We start from the raw sequence: 18,846 nt of genomic DNA on the forward strand, positions 1-18,846 counted from the left end.
CCAAACCTTGATCCTTGATAAATTGAAATTCTTTCTTTGATCTAGCAGTCTAAAAATAGACGAGTTAGGCAGCATGTCATATCAATATAACACCCCTATACGTACACACACATACCAAAACAGCCTACATTCAGATTTGCATCATATCCTTGTTTGTAACTCTCTGGGGAATTTTCACAAACACCTAATAGGCAAGATTTGCTTCAATATAAAAGAAATCTGATTTAGTCAGTGATCTCAATTGCATGTATATCTGAATGACCATGCTTGTTAGTCAATCATTTTATAGGATGCATTTAACACTTACCAAGCGGTTCTAAAACAACATCCTACATACATATTATGTTGCCAAACTATGAATCAAGACTGAACTTTCCTACCTTGGTAATGTAGTCTCCTAGTCTAGTTACGATTTGGTTCCTGTATTTTGACTTGAAAACAATTTTGGTTCCCTAGAAGTTGCCAATGGCTCCCGAATTGTAACTGGAAAAAAACTTAGACACAACTACGATTTGGTTCCTGTATTTTGACCTACTACATTCTTAAACACAACTTCGTACACATATGCACCATATTATTAATAATTTATTAATAATAAATAATTTTTAATTCCAGTTGGCAAAGAAGTAGGCTCTACTCTTGCCACGTCATCATTTAACAGCCAAATTAACAAAGAATTTAATGGAGGTCTGACATTGCAACAAATTCATAAGTTGAGGTATAACATTGCAATGTTTAAAACATGTGGTATACGATTGTGATTTGACCGATAGTTGAGGCAATTTTGTGTAATTTACCCAAATTTATTTGATAAGATGGATAGTTGTCTAGCAGTAAATCAACACAACATATAGTACATTCTTGCTAGAATGTGTAGTTCACATTCACATTATTACATCATCATCATTGTACAAAGTGAAAACCACAAATTATTGAAATTAATATCTCAGTGTAATCAAACAAATTGATGGTTATGGTGGTTTCAATTAATGTGATTGTGAGGGAAAAGGCGGATTGGAAGTCCTTTGGCAGGCATGGCCAATGGGTCCATTACAATTTTCTCTTGGGGAAGAAGTCTCTCACATTTGAACCTCTTGACCAGGTTGTGCATGAACACAAGTATTTCCATCCGGGCATACTCTTTGCCGGGGCACATCATTGGCCCTCCTCCAAATGGAACATAAGTGCATGGTGCTGGCCCGGTTCCTTCAAACCTCGACGGATCAAATTTATCGGGTTCCTGGAAATAATCTACACTCTTGTGCGTTGTGATAGAACTCCAATATAATATCCAACCCTTTGGAATTGTGTATCCATTGAAGACAAAGTCAGTTGCGGCTTCCCTGAAGGATCCTTGAATTGGTGGTGTCAATCTCATCACTTCTTGAGCTACATTCCACGAGTACTTCATTTTCTGAATGTCATCCCAGTGTAACAACTCTCCAGGGGCTTTCGAATTTGCAATCTCCATTTGCTCTGTAATTAGTATTTGATTTAGCATCCAACAACAACGAAACCGTAAGTATTATTTTTAGTAATTTGGATGTCATTTAACCCAAGTGCCCAAATTATGGAGCATCTAGTGCAATTACGTACCCTTGTAGACTGCATCGTAGATGTGAGGGAGTTCAGCAAGAAACTTGACAATGAGGGTGCAAACAGCACCAGTAGCTTCATAACCACCAATTAACAGCCCCATAATATTAGTACTGATATCCAATTCCTTCATATAGGTTCCATCCTTATCGCATGTCATGAGCATGTGTGACAAAATGTCTTGTGTCGGAGAAGCCTTGCCATCAGCCAAATCAGCCTTCCTCTGCTTTATTATCTCCGTCAACATCCCATTGATGAGTTTGGAGGCCTTGATGGCTTTGCGAAGCGGGGTCCCAGGAAAGTCAATAGGCATCGATATGACTCCGGCGTTAGCCAGATACAAAGAGTGGCCTAGTTTGTCTATGTCCTTTTGGTCCTCGAGGCTAAGAAACAAACGTGCAGCGATCGCCAAGGTGTAGCTGCAGTAATATTATGTATACACAATAAAAGTAGCATTTACATGCTGTACATATGTGTGTGTGTGTGTGTGTGTATGTAAGATAATTGATTAATTAGAAAGTATATTTGTGAGATAATTGATTAAGAGAATTGTGATTAGCAATTCAAAAATCTCGTTTGGCACTCCAAGAATACACTTGTGAGGAGTGTAGAATGAGTTTTTAGAGTGCTAATAACAGTTTCCTTGATTAATATGTTTTCATTCTTTGACATATTATTTATATGTGTGTGTTTTCAGACTATAATTAAACAAATGATCATTCCTTCCAATCGCCCAATTAATTAAAATTAAAAGGACCTATATAAATGAAATTTCATCAAATTAATACTAATCACGATATTGATATTTTTGAATGATATGGTTTTTTTAGCCAAAATGGTCCCTGATATTTGTATAATTCATTACTTTGGTCCCTGAGATTTGAAATCAATAGAAGTGGTTCCTGAGTTTGTTCATCATCAATTATTTTAGTCATTTCTTAAAAAATCTCCATTAAATAATGATAAAATGACCAAAATACCCTCAACTTTTGTCAAATCATTTTTTCCAATTGTTTATTAAATTGAAGATATTTTTGTCATTTAGTCATTATTTAACATAATTTTCAAGAAATGACCAAAATGATTGATGGTGGACAAACTTATGGAACTTTTATTAATTTCAAATCTCAGAGACAAAGTGATGAGTTATGTAAATCTCATGGACCATTTTGGCTAAAAAGCCTATAACATATTAACATGCATATATATATATATATGTAAGACGACGTGTACTCTGCAACTATATTTATGCATGTTATGAGATAGAGAAGAATTACTTACTTCTTGGCTAGGGGGAATACATGAACTTGCTGTTTGTTTTCCCAACTGTTTGCAAAGTGCTTCTGGGTAATAGCGTCCATGATGCCGATGTACCGTTTCAAAGCCTCAGGCTTCATGAAATTGTGAATCAGCTTTTTCAACTTTTTGGCCTCCGCCGTTGCAGAAACGTCCGCGGAAGTTGGGAAAATCTTGTTGACGTGATCGGGCCACCAAACATTGACGAGCCTGTTCTCGTTGGAGAACAAGAACTTGTTGCCAGCCGCGCCGTAGAAGAAGGCAGCTTGCTTCCCAAAGAGGGATGTCTTAAATATTTGAGAAGAGTAGTTAGCGATGCGGTCGAAGAAGAACTTCTCCGGGTGACCTTTCCATCCTGCGGACACGAAATCGTAGCTCTCTCCGATCAAAGGGTACCCCACGTTGCCCGGGGGTAGGTTGTTTCCCTTGAACTGCGATCTGTGCCTGTACAAGAGCACCAATGCTAAGAGAGAGAGGGATATGACGAAAACAATAAAGCCCAACAAGAAGTTGAGATAGAAGCTATAATGCTCCATCCCCATAGTTACACTACAGAGCCAGGGAGCGAATCAGATGAGGTTTTTCATTTCATTCTTTTCTGGATATAAAAGTTTTCATCAAGGTGGTTGTTCCGAGAGGACTTCCAGGCAAACTGTCATATAAAAAGTCAAAGAAATGACTATATATCGTTACAGCTAGTACTCAACATAACATATTCAATCATGCAAACTCGATATTGTTAAACAAAATCCAATAACTACCTGTCGTCACAGCTAGTACTCAACATAACATATTTGATCATGCAAACTCGATATTGTTAAACAAAATCCAATAATGCAAACTAGTCAAATGAACTAATTAATGGGATCGATGGTGTTTAAATCACTATTAATTTACAAGAACACCAAGGTTGACTGGTTCTAATAATTTTTTATACATCAGATCCAGATTTGAAGGAAAGATCCTTTTGGGATCTCTTCCACCTAATCTACCAAACCAACAAATCCGGACCCTTGAAATTTGATCAAATGGCTACAAACAGAAGACTTTTTTACAAGTTATAATAATTGTAATTGTTTGATCAAATTTTAAAAATCCGGATTTGTTGGTTTGGTAGATTAGGTGAAAGGGATCTCTTCCAGATTTGAAAACCTGTGAAGTCAGAGGTAGTGATTATTCCGGTATTTATGAGCATTATCCCCCACATCCAACAGTCAAAAAAATCCAATCACATAAGATGCCAACCATCTCTTGGACGAACCCAATTTTTAATAGAAAAACTAATGAAAAATGTTTGAAAACTTTTGAGTTTTAATGATAAGGACAAAATAAAAGGTAAAGTGAATAGTACCAGATTTCACTTTTTAGTGTAAAAATGTGGTTTTTCGTTAAAGTGAACAGCACCATAGACTTTTTGTTAAAACTTCCATTTTGAATGCAATTTAGACACCGATGCAATATTGTGGCAAACCTTATGTTTTATTTTTCTTTTTCTCTCTCTCTTATCATATTATTCCTAATCCACTTGCATTGTTTATCATCATTCACGGACATGAACTCATGCTACGATTATCATCGTCGCTATCCATCATTGCCGCATCTTTAAGTATGTTTTCCCATCTGTGAGTTGTTGTATGAAGCTCTCAACGTATGCAGGGATGGAACTAGAATCTTTTTTTAGCAGGAGTGACCTTAACCTCCAGACTAGAGTAAAAAAAAATAAGGGATGAGAGAGAATGTCTACCATAATAAACTTGCTTTTCTTTTCTCCTCAAGTTTCATTAAGTCAACTTCTAGACATCTTTTTCTTGGAAAATTTTATTTGAATCTATATAACCTTACTCAACACCCAACTTAAATTTCAAATGTAATTTTCCTTTTTACCCTATTATATAATTACTATCAAGTACAAGATGACAATAACAATAAAATTAAAATTTATTAATAAACCCACTAATAATATTGTGGCTCTTGAAAATGATTAAAAATTGTTTGATCGATATATGTTGATTTTAGATTAAAAAAAACAACATAACTATATTGCAGTTGTAGAAATAGACTTAATGCTCCGCACATTCATTAGAGATCAACCAAGAACTTGTAGGCTGCAGTAATGAAAACTAAAGCTCAATCAAGATTGAACACAATATTTGGGTAGAGTAGAAACAAAAAGAAGTTTGATCAGTGATCAAGCATGCCTTACAACAAAAAACAATAAAACCAAGAATCATAACTTGCGAAGATCAATCCCAGCTTTCTTCGCAACAACATCGATTGGACAATAGGGAAAGGTTGAGAATAGATTGGACAACATGGAAGGGTTGCCCAATCAATCATTGACAGGAAAATTTGGTATCGAGTTACACAAACCTACTTTGTATGAAGATTGAATGATTTGCAGAACATTCATGGATGAAATGTCATTAGAGAGAGACTACAATATGTGAGTGATGGATTAGTCAAATAAGCCGATGAACCAGTTACACCTTTTGGATGATCACTCACATATTGTTGTAAACCTCATTGATTTGATTGCTCTTTTCATGCCTTAAATGAATTGCAAGCAACTCGGGAATGCTTTTGGTTGAAAACAGTAGTGGGCCACATTCGAAACTTCTGCGATCTTTACCCCATTGTGGATGTCCTGATGGCGATCTATGAAGACAACGCGGCATGCCTCGAATAGCTCAAGAAGGGTTACATTAAAGGAGACAACACCAAACACATTGTGCAAAAGTTCTTCTTCTCACGTCAACAATAAAAGCATCAGAAGATTGAAGTCACGCAAATCCGTTCACAAGACAATTTGGCCGACCTTTTCATCAAATCACTGCCGAAGACGACGTTTCAGAAGCTTGTTCAAGGAATTGGTATGCGTAAACTTTCTGAGTTGTAACATTGCTATTTCTCTTTGGAATTGTGTCAAACTCAGTGGGAGTATCTTGAAGTATACTTGATTGATCTTAATGTACTCTTTTTCTTTATGATTAGCAGCATTTTTCCCATTGGGTTTTTGCTACCTAACTAGGTTTTAATGAGGCACCCATCTTGGGCTGGTCATATCCCTGATGACGTCCTGTAGACGTTTCATTTGACTTTGCATTGCTCACGCATTTCTCCTTAAACTATGAATTTTGTCCCTACTCGGGTTTTTGCCATAGCTTTAGGGTTTTTGGTGAGACTTACTTACTTATGCAAGTTCCTACCTTTGAGAATAGTGCGTTTCTTAGAATCAGTGTCGACGAGTCGACTTCCTCAACTTTTGCATGATGCTAAATCTACCTTGAGTATTTACACACTCAAGGGGGAGTGTTGTAAACTTCCTATTAAAGTGTGATTGTGTAAATCCTAGATTAGATTTGATTCTAATTATCCTTTCCTATTACAACTTGTATTCCTTGGGGATGAAGGATTTCTTCCCCTTATTACTATAAATAAAGGCACTACGTAGGAGGGATAACACACACATTCCCCTACAATTTTACAAACACATATCTCTCCCTACTTCCTCTCTCTGTCGCCGACCCCCTTCCCCCCCTCCCCTTATCAGTTAAAATGGGCTACAACACATCCGGATTTTTAAACATTTAAGAAACTATCTTAAAATGTATTGAATACATGTTCAATTTCAAATAATCACTAAAAATCCATATTGGATTTTAATTCTTTTAATAAAAATCCGTCGCATAATTTGTTCTAAGAAATTCCATTCCAAGAGATCATACGCCTTTAAGAAATTCCCTGTAGCCTTTCTCACACCCTTTAATCTTGACTTTTATTTTCTTTTAATTTGTTCGGTTTCAAAATAGAAATTAAATCACGAAAAGCTAAAAATGGTGTGAAAATAATTTTACAAACAAATACAGGGCATAGTGAAAAATAATATTCTTTTAATTTGGTGGTTGGGACAACGTATTATTCCAGATTATACATTTAGTGGCTACAATTCGAGATTTTTAGTTTTTGTGTCTGTTTCGATAACAAGTTTCAGATTCTCGTTTTTGTTTGTTTGAAGCAGGCGGGGTTTTAGATGATTGATGCGTTCGCTGATTCGTAAGGCATTGCAATGAACACGGTCCAATGCAAAGCTATGCTTGGGCAAGGCATGTAAATCTTCGCGGATGTTACTTTGTTTATTGTCATTTTTCATGTTTGTTTGTGTACTTTGTTTATTGTCATTTTTCATGTTTGTTTGTGAAGTTCAGGGAAGCTTGTTATTTCAGGTTTCGTGGGTGACGAAGTTCCGGTTTTTCTTGCAAAGCCTCAAACTTGAATGAATTTGAGAGATGAATCTGTAAGTGACTGATATACTTTCTTTTAACATCTGACGGAATTATGTTATTGTACTTCTATTTGCAAAGGTTATTCATTTATCTAGCCTTGCTATTTATGTTTATTACTGCCACTGGGATTTCAATGAATATACTGAGATGGTATTTGTTCTGTGCATTTCATTCCTTGTAGCACACTTCCAAACCCATTCGCAATTCCTTCTTGAATTTAACTGCTTCACTTTTGTATGTTAGAGGCTTGGAGCTATTAATGCTACTGGTTATGTAACTAATGTGACTATAAGAGATATCAGTGCATGGTTTAACTTGTACCTCTCTTTTGTTAAACTACAGACAGGACCCCTTGCTGCTTATTATAAGCTATCTCTCAATCGTGTGCTTGTGGTACTTTCTTCTTCTGGCTTTAAGTTTTTTTTGTACGCAGATAAGGCTTCGGAATTGAGAAGCAAGCTCGACTTTGTTAAGAGATATCGTGATGGAAACATCATTCTATCAGACGATAACATGCAGAAAAAAAAGATGATTTGTTGAAATATCTAAAAGGTCAAGGTTTCAAAGACAATACGGAGAGTCTAGCATCCCTGAAACTTGTATCCTTAACGATGGAGAGTGAGAAAGCCCTTCAAAAAGATTTGGAAAGTGTCTAGCATCCCTGAAACTTGTATCCTTAACGAATGGCTCATTGAACTAATACTACTTTTGATTGAATATATACCATTGTTATTTCTTTACAACCACAGTTATTATATAATTTATAACATTTCCATGTCCTTAGTTTGCATCATCAAAGCATCCAAATGAGAAGCAAAACAAATCAGAAGTCTAGAAAACAATAAAGGTCGTACCCAGTGCACAAGGCTCCCGCTTTACGCAGGGTCTGGGAGAGGTGAATGTCGGCTAGCCTTACCCCCATTTATGGAGAGGCTGCTCCCAAGTCTCGAACCCGAGACCTACCGCTCATGGGCGAAGGCACTTGCCAAGTCTAGAAAACAATAAATACATTAAAATGGAAAAATCCACAAAAACGTCTACATCCCAAGTTTTCCTCACCATGCAGTTGCAGCTGCATCAAACAATGTCGGCCAATCACAATATTCTAGACACTGATGCTTCCAGTAGTAGGTTCAGGTTGCACCAAATTCCCATAATTTTTTAGGGATGTTAAGGTCCCAGTGTAGCTCAAGATGCTAGTAATTCTGAAGCGCCTGGCTGGAAACAATTTTACTTGATTCATGGAGCCAAATCTAAAATCCACAGAGATTGTAATCCTATAACTTTCTGTCATATGTTGTGAAGTGAAGAATATGCCGTACTCCCACTCACAACATGCCACGTTAATAAGCTCGCCTTTGACTGTTTCATTATTTATCTTGTACTCTAGCCTCCACTCTTTTGTATCATAATTCTTTCGTACCCATATCTCAATATAGTCATCTGATGAAGTGTCCACGATGGCCAAAGATCCATTTAGATTAAGCAAATGAAGACAGTCAAGGACCGGATAGTGCCAAATATACTTACTTTGCCTGTGCTCAGGAAGAGGAATAGTCGAGTGAAACACCTCTTTCTTGAAATCAAAAGAACATATACCGATGTTTGGAAGATTTCTACAATTCCTATTGCTCTCAACGATGGAGATAGTGATTGTATTATTTGGAAGATTCAAATGATGGAAATTTTAGTATTAAATTAGCTTATCTTGCAAGTATTGATGATGAAGTTTTTGCCGATTGGAGTTGGAGTGATATATGGAAGCTTAAGCTACCTCCTCGAGTGCTTCATTTTTTATGGCTGACTCTGCATGGGAGATTGCTTTACAATGAACAGAGAGCTAAGAGAGGTATGACTGATAATTCCTATTGTGACTTTTGTGATGGTTGTGTTGAATCTATTGATCATATTCTTTGACAGTGTGATCGTGCAAAGTTAGTGTGGAATCAATTGGGTATGCATTCAATTGTTCTGTCCTCGGTTGATATTGACTTCCATGATTGGATGAGAGTGAATCTTTTTTCGAGAATATTGCTCTGCCATAATCTGCCTTTGTGGGGTTTTTTTTGCCTTTGCTTGTTGGTGGTTATGGAAATTGAGGAATTTAAGCATTTTTGCGTCTGATTTCATTTTCCCAAGTCAACCTCAGATTCTCATTTTTAAAGTTGCTAAAGAGTGGTTTGAGGTGCAAAATTTTGGTGCTAAGCATGTGAAGAGTAGGTTTTTTTTAGCCTGGGATCCTCCTCCTCCTAATTATGTCAAGTTGAATGTGGATGGCAGTAGGAAGAGTGGCAAGGGGTGCTCTAGTGCTGGTGGGATTTTACATGCTGCTGCAGGTGTGTGGATTGCTGGTTTCACTATAAATATTGGTGTGGGGAGTATGCTTAATGCTGAGTTATGGGGTCTTTTTCATGGTCTGTCTCTTGCTTGGAGATTGGGTTATAGAACAGTGCTTGTTGAATTGAACTCCATTATGGCTATTACTTTAGTAATGGATTTTAACTCCTCTATGCACCCTCTTGCTCATCTCATTACTGCTTGCCGGGAGTTATTGCGCAGTGATTGGATTTGCTCGGTTTCACATGTTTATCGTGAGAAGAATAGAATGGCTGATGGTATGGCAGATTTAGGCCATAAGTTTGACATTGCTCTTCATATTTTTTTATGAGCCTCCTCTTGTGGATAGGTTGATCTTTGAGGATGCTGTTGGGTTTCCTCATACCTGTTTGTTAATAGTTAGTTGTTTTTCTTGGGTTTTTTGACCCCCAATTTTGCCCAAAAAAAAAAACATATACCGAGTACTCTTCTATTATTACAACTTGAGTGATCAGGTAAGAAAACCAACCAATGATGTTCTCCATCTGCAAATGCATGGTTGCTGCTTAAATTGCAAGGAGGGACTGAGGGTATCTCTCTCCACGAGCATGTTCCCAGCACATAAATTTGGGCCATAAGTTTATATATCATCGAATCTTCATCTCCAGAAACACGAACAATCTTGTAAGTCTTGGTTACATAATCAAATCCCATACCAAACCATTCATTGTACGTTCCATATAAAGTATATGGAATTTGGATGTCAGTGGTTGGGAGCGAAAGAACTTCTCCCTTTAGAGGATTAAATAAGAAGCATGGACTTCTATCATTCTTCTTGCGCGGCTGACAAATATAATCATCATCTAGAAAGAAAAACAAGTTGTAGAAAACAAGACTCAAGGAATATGAAGCACTAATTTTTGCGGACCTAATATTAGAAACAATTGCATTGTCTTCGCTCCTCTTCAAGGCAGCGTTGGTGCCATCATATTTCAGTGGTATAAAGTCAAATCCAGAATGAGAGTCAGAGGAAATGTGATCAAGAAGCTAAGCAAAGGTACCCGTTTGGAAGCAACAATACATTGTGCAGAAAGTAAACATTGCATGCGTAATGTAAAAAAGCAAGGGCAGTCGACTATGTTCTTTGATGTCTTAGAGACACATCTGAGGCAAAAAAGACAGCTTATGGGTAGCCTCAAAGAGATGTTGTCAAGGATTTCCGTGGGGAGCTCCATCAGCCTTGCATTGTTCATGCAGCAGTGCCCCAATCTACTCTGATTGCTCCTCACCATATCCATGTCCATTTCCATTTCCATCTGAAAGGAAACAAAAAGAGTGAAATCTTGAACTGCAAGCATAGAAATTAAAAAACCAAGACCAAATCAGAAAAACCAATTCAATAAGGAATTACTTACAAAGATAACGACTGTATGAGATATACATATACATACATATACATACATATACATACATATACATACATACATACATACATACATACATATTGTTGACCCTAGAAACTACAAAAGCCTACGTGGCGCGCAGACCGAGTAATCTATAAGCTAACTACGTCCTTCGGTGAATGCGGGGCGTGCCAACTCGTCGGCCGAGCTCGGCCGAGGAGTAAATTTGTTGATGTTGCGTTGGGTCGCGCTACTGACTTCTGCGTCTTGCGATTGCGGCCGAGAAAGGAACACGTCTCGGCCTCTTGGGCTCTCGAACCTGAAGACAAGGTTACTATTCTTACGAAGTTCAATATCAAATTCGGCTTTCAATGTGCCGAATGTAATAACTGTAACACCTCACTTCGCCGAGAAGGCTAATGAGATGACCTTGACCAATAAGGATTTAGAAACCCTTCTCGACCGAGACTTGGACAGGTAATCAATCGTTCTCGCCGCAGTGCTGTTGATGCCAACGGAAGATACTGCGAGACCGACTGACTCTACGGTGACAGAGCTATCTATGCCGACTTAAGATATCGCCGGTTGCTTCCACAGTGCTGTTGATGCCAACGGAAGATGTGTCAGCGAAAAAGGAAAAAGAAAAATCACAAGTTGTGAGAATTTGCGCAGGGCAATTTTGTATTGATTTGCAGGGGGCTTTTCCTGGTGCACAACTTCCCCTATTTATAGCACTGGACCTTAAGTCCGAGTTAGAATCCTATTCGGACTAGGTTTTCATCTCCAGATCAACGTCACCTCGACCAGTCCTATCTTTACTAGGACTATGAATCTAGTCCTTAACTGAGCCGGATTTCCCTTCTGAATTACTGATCCCGTCAAGACTCCTCATTGTACTAGGACTCGGCTGGCGTTCTGACCTAACCGCCCTAGGCTGGGAAGCCCACTAGCCGAGCGGCCTCCCGGGCCGAGAGTGATCCTACCCTCGGCCCAAATTAATATTTTGGGCCCAAACACATATATATATATATATATATCCATATATGGACCGGGGTGGTCGCGGACACTCCGAAGATCGAAGAAACACTTGTGATGAAGTACTTTGGAGTATCACCCTAAATCCTAAACAGAGCTGATGAAGGACTGGATGGATAAATTATTTTGAAAAAATAATAGTTAGTTTCCTAGTAGGTATAAAAGCCAGCGTTGGTTGGGTTTTATTCACCGGAGACTAGAATTTGAGTTGCAGACTGCCGCAAAATGAAGAAGATGGGTTGTGTTACTGTACCGTGCTTATGCCTTTAAGCAAAACGTTGCCGTTTGCCCTTTTCTTTATCCTTTTTCCAACTTTGGAACCCCCATTTCTATCTAAAAAATCTTTTCTATCCCTGTTTTGCAGTTTGGCCCTTTTGAATATCCCCTACAGAATATTAAATGCTAAATATATATGATTTCCATTCCATTCGTGCGATAGACAGAGATAGGTAACCCCACTAAGGATGTTCACCGATCGAAACCAATAATAGCATTGCTGGGGATTCTAATATTTTCTTTAATTAGAAAGGAGTAGTTAAATTAAGATTTGAAAAGATTTTTTTAAAGACTTTAAAATCAAGTATGAATTAGGATTTTAAAATATTTTAAAATTGTATAACCAAAGTAGAATTTAACAAGATTTAAAAGAATGTATCTAAATTAAATTATAGTCAATTAGGGTTTGGGAACATTCTCCCCAGAGGAAGAAGGGAAAGACTTTTTTTTCAAAATCTTGAGAAGCATAGGAAATACTTTATCTAGGATGATGGAACTGATGAGGCGATTGATCTTGTCTTTAATAAGAAAAGAGCAAATGATAGGAAAGAGTGGCTTAACAACTATATTCATCTGGAGCTGAAGTGGGAGCCGAATGAGTAGCGTAGTAACTGAGTTAACGATGAGGATGAGGAAAATCACGACGACAAGGATGAGGAGACGCATAAAAACTATACTGCCTTATTTAACAAGAAGTATATAAAGTATTGCATTGCTGCTCTGAAAAGGACAATTCCATCAATAGTTGATGGATTGAAACCCGGTCAACGAAAGATTTTGTTCAGCGCTTTGAAGAATAAGTTAATCGGAATAACAAAATTGGAAGCGTTTTCTAAGTTTGTTGATCACCATAGTTCGAGTAATGTCGCCAGTATAATTATGGGAATGACTCGAAATTATGTAGGAAGCAACAATGCAATCTCTTTATTCTCCATGGCAATTATGGAACACAAAGCCAGGTAAGAATGTCACTTACTGAACAAGCTTGAATGACGTTGATCATGAATGCGTAATGTAACTTAAATTCCATGACCTCCTTATTTTAGTCCGTTTGAATTTGTGGGATTTACAAATATTTTAAACCGTTTTGGAAAATATATTTTAAATCGTAGATAATCATAGCTAAATTGTAGGGATTATTTTGAAAATAAATTAAATCTAACCACCTTTTTTTTTAACAATTATCTCTAATATGAGATTATTGTTAAAAATATATTAGGCATAGACAAGCAGATTATAGGGAATTTGTTTCAATATGATGTGCATTTTTGCTCTGAGATTTTAGGAGGGGATGGCAGGTGATGTAATTTTGGTACAGAAAATGATTAATTCTAATACATATAGCACCAAAATTATTAAAAAAAAAGTTTAATCAAATCTCTAAAAAACATAGATGTTGATTCTAGAAAATTCAAAAACAAGGCGCCATTTGTTCAATGGATTCGAGCAATGTGGTATCACTATTACATATGGGAGAATCAACCAAACTTAACGAATTAAGTGTAAAAATGGCTAAAAACTTAATTTTCATTCCTACAAGTCAATTGTACAGCTATGGAAGGGAAAATACAAATCAATCAATTACAACAATTTAACGCCTAATCTAATTCCTTTGAAGGTATGGATTGTGATCGTGGTCACGATTCTTTTTTAACATTAAGTCCAATAAATTTGGTGAGATTATCCTGCATCATAAAGAAAAATCCTCTGCATTTGCATACAATACACAAAATAAATCCCTTGAAAAATACAATAATAGAAAACAACTACGGTAACACCTCTAAGGGTGCGTAGCCCACGTGAATAAAAAAATGCCTCAAGCGAGCGGCTTAGGCCATCTCCAACCGATGGCTGGCTAGAGAGCTCGTTTTAACTCTCTGGCCCTCCAAGATTCTCCAATATATTAATATTTTAATGAACAGTACAGAGCCATATTTGCATCAGTCTCCAACCGAGGGCCAGATGTCTCGTTTTAGCCCTGTCACAAAAAACCATCTCCAACCGAGGGCCAAAGGGCCATAGGGCCAAACATAATTTATTATGTAAAAACTACAACTTAAATTCAAATCCAACGGCTAAGTGACGTCAGCTAGCCATTAGTAGCTGACATCATGCTGACGTCAGCTAGCCGTTGGATTTGAATTTGTTTTTGCTATAAATGGGGTGGATATTGGGATATAATTCACACAACTTTGAATTCAATATATTTCAATTCAAGTTTGCAATGAATTCCAACTTTGTTTCATATAATTCACACATCATGTTGTTTAAGTTTCATGTTGTATAATTTTTATGTTGGTTAATGTTATTTAATGTTTTTCATATTGTTTAATGTTGTTTCATGTTACTTAATTTAATTTAATGTTGTATAATGGCTTAGGAAGTTATAGGGAAAAAATGGAATTTAAAAAAAAATATGAAACAAATTTTGTGAAATAGAAGTTATAGGAAAAAAATGAAATTTAAAAAAAATATGAAATAAATTTTGTGAAATAAAAGTTACAGGAAAAAAATGGAATTTAAAAAAAAATATGAAACAAATTTTGTGAAATAGAAGTTATAGGAAAAAAATGAAATTAAAAAAAAATATGAAACAAATTTTGTGAAATAGAAGTTATAGGAAAAAAATGAAATTTAAAAAAATATGAAATAAATTTTTTGAAATAGAAGTATAGGAAAAAAATTATGAAACAAATTTTGTGAAATAGAAGTTATAGGAAAAAATGGAATTTAAAAAAAATGTGAAACAAATTTTGTGAAATAGAAGTTATAGGAAAAAAAATGGAATTTAAAAAAAATATGAACCAAATGTTGTAAAATATAAGTTATAGTAAAAAAGTTATAAGAAGTTATAGAAAAAAAAAAGGTTTAAATTCATAAAAACAATTTTTTTTTTTGAATACAATGGTTAGTGACTGGCTAACCGTTGGAATTCAAATTAGAATTCAAATTAGTGTCGATTTTAACCGACACTGTTCAAACTTATATTATATTAACATTGCTATTAGTGTCGGTTATAACCGATAACCGACACTAATAATATAGTATATATTATTTCTGTTGGCTATAACTGACAGAAATAACAAAACATAAAAAAAAAATGGCCAGCTGCATGCAGTCAGCCCTCCAGCTCTCTCCGATTCCGTGGGGCCCTCCCAAATTCCAGAGCCCTCTGGCCTAGCCCTCAGTTGGAGACGTTTTTCGGGCTATTTTCGGCCCTCTGACCCTCTGGACTCTTCGATTGGAGATGGCCTTAGTGAGTATAATGAAGCTAGTATCATCATATAATATAGTATAGACTATTTAATGCACATATTAATCTATTCAACATTGCTCAAATAAAAATTTATTCGACTGAACGAATCAACACCACTCGACGTACCAAAGGAGAGCTAAGTTTTTATTTTTCATTTAAAGTATTTGGTGTTTTTATTGTCAATTCAATAAAGGGCATATGTATCCAACAAAAGAAAAATAAATGATAAGCACACAACCTACGTAGTCTTTCACACACCCCTTAATCTTGACTTTTATTTTTTATAATGTATTCAATTTGGTTGTTAAAATTAAAAAATAACGTGCCATAAGATAAAAATGGTTCGAAAATAATTTTACAAACAAATACAGCACAGTTGAAAAATAATTTTCTTTTAATTTAGTGGGCGAGGCAAGTGACTTTTTATCACCAAAAAAAAAAATTGTGGGCGGGAAGAGTAACAGTCTGAGTATAAACAGAAGCTCCGAAGAGAACGAGTGCGCTTGGGCCTTCAGCTACCGTGACTTTAGCAGTCTCGACGACTGTCTCACGAAATTCAGCACCACCGGTACGCCGCCGTGGTTGCTCTTCAGAGCACCAAAACGTCCAGACCCAAAGCTCGCCCCTTCTCTCTGACGCTCTCGCCGGTTATGCGAGGCAAGGTATTAATCTCAAACTTGACAAGTATATGCTTTGTATTCTGCAATACTTCTCTTTGTCTTTGGCTTTGTTTCCGTTGTGTCGCCAAACATTTTAGTAATTTTACACTCCATTCAGAAATTCACTCGCTGTTTACATTTTGAATGCAGTCCAACTATTTGTGAAAAGTTGCGAGTAGCAGGTGGGTTGGAGACTTTCGAGTTTCCAGTTCATTTTTTTAGATGAATTATGGTGCTGAGGTGTAGTGGGAGGCACTGAGTCTGAGGGGGAAGATGCTTAATCGGCTAAGTCGGCTGTTGCTTTTGCACTGCTGCTCCGAGAATAAATTGAAGACACAAACTAATACGTACATTGTAGCGCTTTGTGGACCAGTCACAAGCGGCGTTCCTTAGTCACCTGTACAAATTCTAATACAAGTTATAGATGCCCTTGACAATCTTGCATTGATCGATCATTTAAATTTACTAGGCATACTAGTTAAATTACAAGGAGTTATAAACTCGGCCAAAAAGGCAATAGAAAAGGTTAATCAAAAGCTCTTTGATGGGGAAACCATCATCATCCTACACAAGCACAAATGTTAAGCTTTCTCTTAGCAGTCATCAAGATAAACCTTATGTATTGAAAATTTGAAGTTGTCGTCTACATTGAGCAATTTACTTGCAACATAAACATCCCTTAGCGTAGATAATATTGTTTGTTAAGAAAAATACATTATTTTTGTTTTTTGAGTGAAAGTACGATATTCATTAATAACTAAGAAATACGTACATAACAAGGGGGTAAGGTGCTAACAAATGGATCTCGATAAAAACTTTGCCGAGGACTTCAACTCGAAGGAAGGAAAAAAGAGTGTCCCACACTAATTAGTTAACTAATATAGCTATCCTCAAATGGTAGATCAGAAATTAAATCTAGGGATCCTCAAGCCAAAAGCCCAAATTAACTAAAACTATACCCATTCTCACCAACCGATGACGGCGATGAGCCACTTTATTCGATTCTTTTGGAACATATTCGAACTTCCAGTGGGGAAGTGGCTGCAGCATGAGATGAATATCATGCAAAAGGTGCCCAAATGGGCCATTGTTGGCAACGGCATCCCGCTGCGAAGTCTACTTTGATTACAGATTTCAAAGTCTCTAAAATCCTAATTGATTGTTTGTTAAAAAATCCTCATTGATTATCTGATTTTAAAGTCTTTAAAATTTTTTCAAATCTTAATTTAATTACACCCTTCTAAATTAAAGAGGAAATTAGAATGTCTTGCAATTTTTCCATTTCAACGTATCTACGTAATTAATTGTAACAATTAATAGTGTGTTCACGAATCAAATGTACTGAATATTCAACTCAACAGGATCCTTTTCGGATGCTTTTGATGAGAATCATCTATGAATCGTGTCCATTCATTGTACATTGTACGGTCTATTTTTATCAAGTACTGTTTGTATTTAATTTTAAATAAAAATATTTAAAATGAGATATGATCGCACGATATATGATGAACATACACAATTAATGGATACCTGAGATCTTCATAAAGAGAATACGGAGATGATCCATTCTCACTGAACATTAGCAACAAATACAATAACTTTCAGCGGCCCAAACCGAAAAAAAAAAATTGAAATCAAGAACCACATTAAAAGTCAAACTTATCAGTAAAACTGTAAAAGAGAATCGCGTAAAGCGATGTTTCCTAAAATAAAGGCAATATTCCTTTATTGCCTTCCGTCATTTTCCTTGACTTCCGTCATTTTCCGTGACGTGAGGGATATACGCAATAGTTGGATCCTTCGATCGCCCTCCGACCTCTCTCCCACTTCTTTTTACTCTGCTTTTTCTCTTTTACCTGCCTAATTTGTTTCTTTCTCTGTCTGCTTGCTTCTGTTGTTTCCTGCGCTACACCGTAATCGCCGAAATGCCCAACAGGAAGCCAAGGGCCAGCCGAAGGGCACTCAAGGACAAAAACCCATCTGGAAATGCAGCCAATATCCTCGCAGGAAAGGTCTTGGATGCCGCTCCGAGCCCGATCCAAACACCATGGGACTCCAACCCAGAGAAGGAGAACCACGCGAGCCTCTCTCAGACTCGCACCTCCCCCAAGAAGTCAGCCAAAGCTGCGGCTTCTAAGAAACAGGCCAAGCAGAAGAAGACCCAACCGTCGTCATTCGAGAAAGAACTCGAAGAAATGCAAGAGAAGCTGCAAGCGATGAAGCTCGAGAAGGAGAAAACCTTGGAGCTCTTGAAGGAGAAGAATGAGATCTTGAAGACCAAGGGGGAAGATCTCGCAATGAAGGGCCGAGAGCAAGACAAGCTTCAGATGGAGTTGAAGAAGCTGCAGAAGCTCAAGGAGTTCAAACCCACCATGGTCTGTTTCTTGATCCCCTTTCTTTTCTTCATTTGCGTCCTTATTTCTTCATGTGTTGCATTATCCTCTGTTTGGATGCTGAGAAAATATATTATGGATCTGAAGTTTGGTTTGGTGATTCTTACTTTTGGGTTCTCAAATTTGTTTGGTTACTTGTCAATTGTAAAAAAAATAGAAAAAAAAATCCACGAGGGTTCTTATTTATATGTTCTTAGGGTTTCTGTTCTCAATCCCCTTTCCTGGAATTCGTAATTTTGGGATCCCAGCTTTTGCATACAATCTGCTTTTGGGATCCCTCACGTGCAGGCTAACGGGAAAGGATTGAAGTTAAGTTTTGGGGCATAAATCCGA

At 36.9% G+C, this 18,846-nt stretch overlaps 3 protein-coding genes across 6 annotated transcripts in view; 2 read left to right on the forward strand and 1 right to left on the reverse strand.

The window, feature by feature from the left end:
• LOC126591595 (uncharacterized) overlaps nt 1-18,846 on the forward strand; it is a 44,318-nt gene that overhangs the window by 20,668 nt on the left and 4,804 nt on the right. Inside the window, exon 6 of one of the 2 annotated variants that reach the window (XR_007612438.1) lies at nt 16,303-16,575. The exons of the other annotated variant lie outside the window; for it this stretch is intronic. The gene's annotated coding sequence lies outside the window, so the exon portion shown is untranslated. Of the gene's footprint in view, nt 1-16,302; nt 16,576-18,846 lie in introns of those variants that run through there. 2 annotated transcript variants of the gene reach the window in all.
• On the reverse strand, nt 783-3,702 carry LOC126591578 (beta-amyrin 28-monooxygenase-like). 2 transcript variants are annotated; one of them, XM_050257315.1, is made up of 4 exons: nt 3,654-3,702; nt 2,878-3,544; nt 1,597-2,015; nt 783-1,476 (listed from the first exon to the last, which is right to left on the reverse strand). In XM_050257315.1, the coding sequence occupies exons 2-4, from the start codon at nt 3,432-3,434 to the stop codon at nt 983-985; spliced, it is 1,470 nt and encodes a 489-aa protein (XP_050113272.1). In that variant the 5' UTR covers nt 3,435-3,544; nt 3,654-3,702; the 3' UTR covers nt 783-982. The 2 variants fall into 2 exon arrangements, with proteins under 2 accessions (XP_050113272.1, XP_050113271.1); XM_050257314.1 differs by lacking the exon at nt 3,654-3,702 and having other exon boundaries at nt 2,878-3,557.
• Nucleotides 17,839-18,846, forward strand: part of LOC126591572 (uncharacterized) — a 41,041-nt gene continuing 40,033 nt past the window's right edge. For both annotated transcript variants that reach the window (XR_007612418.1, XM_050257304.1), the window contains exon 1: nt 17,839-18,495. Coding sequence is in view for 1 of the 2 variants with exons in the window: in XM_050257304.1 (XP_050113261.1) it covers nt 18,046-18,495 (450 nt within the window). In the remaining variant the exon portion in view is untranslated. The remainder of the gene's footprint in view (nt 18,496-18,846) is intronic.

The sequence above is a fragment of the Malus sylvestris genome, chromosome 11 (genome assembly GCF_916048215.2).
Source record: "Malus sylvestris chromosome 11, drMalSylv7.2, whole genome shotgun sequence".
NCBI lineage: Eukaryota > Viridiplantae > Streptophyta > Magnoliopsida > Rosales > Rosaceae > Malus > Malus sylvestris.

Excerpts from the sequence above, each read along its gene's own strand:
- LOC126591578 (XM_050257315.1), bottom strand. The coding sequence starts at position 3,434 with ATGGGGATGGAGCATTATAGCTTCTATCTCAACTTCTTGTTGGGCTTT. Across the intron at positions 2,016-2,877 it reads GTATTCCCCCTAGCCAAGAA|CTACACCTTGGCGATCGCTG; the intron begins GTAAGTAATTCT and ends ATATTACTGCAG. Across the intron at positions 1,477-1,596 it reads CTACGATGCAGTCTACAAGG|AGCAAATGGAGATTGCAAAT; the intron begins GTACGTAATTGC and ends TACTAATTACAG.